The 3,174-nt window shown below is 36.4% G+C and overlaps 1 protein-coding gene across 1 annotated transcript in view; it reads right to left on the bottom strand.

Moving 5' to 3' along the window:
• Positions 1–3,174, bottom strand: part of FBXO22 (F-box protein 22) — a 37,265-nt gene that overhangs the window by 2,879 nt on the left and 31,212 nt on the right. Inside the window, exon 6 of the mRNA XM_008572984.1 lies at positions 2,720–2,885. Within this exon, the coding sequence (XP_008571206.1) occupies positions 2,720–2,885 (166 nt within the window). The remainder of the gene's footprint in view (positions 1–2,719; positions 2,886–3,174) is intronic.

The following is a 3,174-nucleotide window of genomic DNA, read 5'->3' as shown; positions in this document are numbered from 1 at the left end:
AAAAAAAAAAAAAAAAAGAAAAAAAAAAAAAAAAAAAAAAAAGAATCAATCAAGAGAAGTAAGCCACTATTTTTTTCTTTTTCTTTTTTTTTTTTCCAGTCATACATACAAAGGGGCAATGCATATCCACAAAGATTTCTGAAACCCATCCTTGGTTATTAGAAGGTACAGAGTATTCTTACCTTTCTGACTTCCATAAAAGAAACCTTATAATTTTATGCATACACAAAGGTATCTATTAAATGAAGCTTTTTTGGGGGTGGGGGGGACTGGTAAGGGGATTGTAACCCTTGGCTTGGTGTCGCCCGCATCGCGCTCAGCCAGTGAGCGCACCGGCCATCCCTATATAGAATCCGAACCCGCGGCCTCGGCACTCCCAGCGCCACACTCTCCCGAGTGAGCCACAGGGTTGGCCCAAATGAAGCTTTTTGATATTATATTATTTACATCATTGGTATATTTCCTCCCCAACTTCAGCTACTAAATGCTGAAAGAGGTATAGTAAAAACACACTCACGAAGAATCATTTTAAAAACCTATTAACTCTACAAGTTTTAGCTTTATATTGTTTGGTCCATAAAGAAATATGATTACTTTTTTTTTAAAAATCTTTTTTATTGCTTTGAGCCTAGAATTTGTCAAAATTTGATGGTAAAAAGTCATGTTTTCTTTTTGTTTGTATTTGCCTGGTATGTTTTTTACCCTTACAAAAGAAAATATAATGTTGATAAAAGTTATAAAAAGCATAATATGATGAACACCCACTAACACCCACTAGGGAAGAAACAAGAAAGTACCTTACATTTCTATCATGTTTATCAACATCTGAATCTATAAAATAAACAAGATTCTCTGTGTTAATGAGAAACTAAGACTCAAAATGGTTAAGTGACTAAGATGATCAGGCAGCTAGTGGCAAAACCAGTTTATGAGGGGCAGAATCCATCTTCTGAAGTTCTCTGCTCCTCTTTTACCTTTATATTTCCTCTTTGGTATATAATTGTAATACATGTTTGTCAATGTCTTGCATCAGAGAATTATCTACCTATCTTTTTTTGGGAGGGGGAGTAGTTTGGCTTATCTGGACACCACTGAAATGGTGCACTGATTTACTCAATGGCTTCCCTTACCCACTAACACGGTATGAAGACCACATTAAAATTAACATGTCATGTAAGGTATAATGATTTTGGGGGCTAGAGTTCCTATATCAGGTATAAAAAGTAGGTTATACAGAAATAGCCACACTAATGAGCAAGTACCTTAAATGTTCTAAGTGAGATATTTGCATTTCAAAGGTAAACTGTATTTTAGATCACCATGGTAAGAGGGGAAATAACCTTAGAGAGCCACCAAGAATTCGGTGTATGTAGGCACGAAATCCAGTATTTGATATCCTACTGCCCAGAATTCAGTGCACTTGCCTTTCCTTCTTTGTCACTGGCTGTCCAGGGACCTCAACTTAGCTGTTTGCTTTCTCTGATCCATCCAGGAGAGAGACTATAACAGGGATGATTTACATTATTCCACAGATACTGATCTCTAATAGCCTAACTCTAGGATCCAAATATTAAACACAAGTATAGTGAGAAACAAATACTAGTATTTATAAGCATTGGGGGTAGGATGGGGTCTCGTTTTCCTGCTTTTGAAAATAAATGCATGGATGAACTTAGAGAAGATTATGTTAAGTGAAATAAGCCAGGCACAGACAGAAGAAATGCTGTACTCATAAGTAGGAGCTAAAAAATAAAAAAGAAAGAAAGGTACAATAATCACTATAATTCATTGGACTTTCAAGAGGAGAGAATGGAACTGAGGCCACCAGCAGTGGGAAAGAGAGAGGGGGAGATGGAGTTAGCGAGAAATTGGTAAAGGACCACAAAAAATGGTTACATTATATAATTGTGAATATAATTGTCCTGATTTGAGCATGACACATTGCACACAGATATTGATATCAAATGCTGTACCCCACAAGTATGTACAATCAATCATGTTTCAATATAAATAAATGATATTTATGTCCACTTGACTAGCTCAAACTCAAAAAGTTTCACATATTTATTCAAAATAGAAAGGGGGTAATGGCTCCCAAGACAGAAAAGCAAATATTTTTATCTTTGAAAGCAAATGCCTTAGTAACACAAATCAAAGATCCACAATTTTTGAGCCTAAAAAGCCTTTCAAAAAATCTAGTACAGAATTTCATAAAATGTGTGCCAAGGAATACTAGTAGACCTGCAAGATGCTCCATGAAAAAAACGTTTTGTGACCAAAAAGATTTGAGAATCGCCACAGGTAATATTATTCCCCTTCTAGATTTCCAAACTACAAAGCATATTAGAGGCTTTGGAGTTTTGTCATAAAGATACACATTAACCATGTATTTCCTTTAAAAGAGGAAACAGAACTAGAGAGGAAGTGACATAGTGATGTCACCCGGAGTACCACAGCTGTCAAAGGAAAGATCAACAATGTTGAAAATAAATTTTAAGGAGAGTGTAAGTCCAACTAAGAAGTTCTTAAATATATATAAATTTAATTCTTCAAATGTAAGCAAAATTATGTTGAGTAAGCTTCTTAACCTGTCTACTGCAAAATGGAATGACTGTTATCTCAGCAATTCTTTAAACATGTTTTTAAAAAACCCAAAGTAACAAAAACCTGAGACCATTTCCCTCATCCACAGAAGAAATCAGATGCACACCAGACATACTTTTCAGAAGACAGTGATGACAGGTTGTCCACCTGGCCTCCAGCCAAGATGATATTCATATCACTGAAAGTGCTGACTACTCGCTGCAGATAATTACTGGCTCCCACTTTAGAACAATTATAGCCAAAGACAAGGACCACACGAAGTTCAGGGTTATCTAAAAGACCTGCAGAGAAATGAAGAGCAACAATTAAAGACAGCCTTAAAACAGGATTTTATACATCTTGTAAAATGAAATGTTACTGCTAATGACCTGCACTCCTAGTTAAGTACAATTTAGGACTTAAGCTGTCAAGTGTTCCATTTTTTTTACAAACTTTAACCCTAATCAAAATCTTAGCTGCAATTAATTTTTTCCATTAAAAAAACTAAATTGTGGGCCGGCCCGGTGGCACACTGCTGCAGTGCGCCGCTTGGGAGCGCAGCGGTGCTCCCGTCGAGGGTTCGGATCCCAC

The sequence above is a fragment of the Galeopterus variegatus genome, unplaced genomic scaffold, assembly GCF_000696425.1.
Source record: "Galeopterus variegatus unplaced genomic scaffold, G_variegatus-3.0.2 Scaffold860, whole genome shotgun sequence".
Classification (NCBI taxonomy): Eukaryota; Metazoa; Chordata; class Mammalia; order Dermoptera; family Cynocephalidae; genus Galeopterus; species Galeopterus variegatus.
This window is presented reverse-complemented; position numbering and strand designations above follow the sequence as displayed.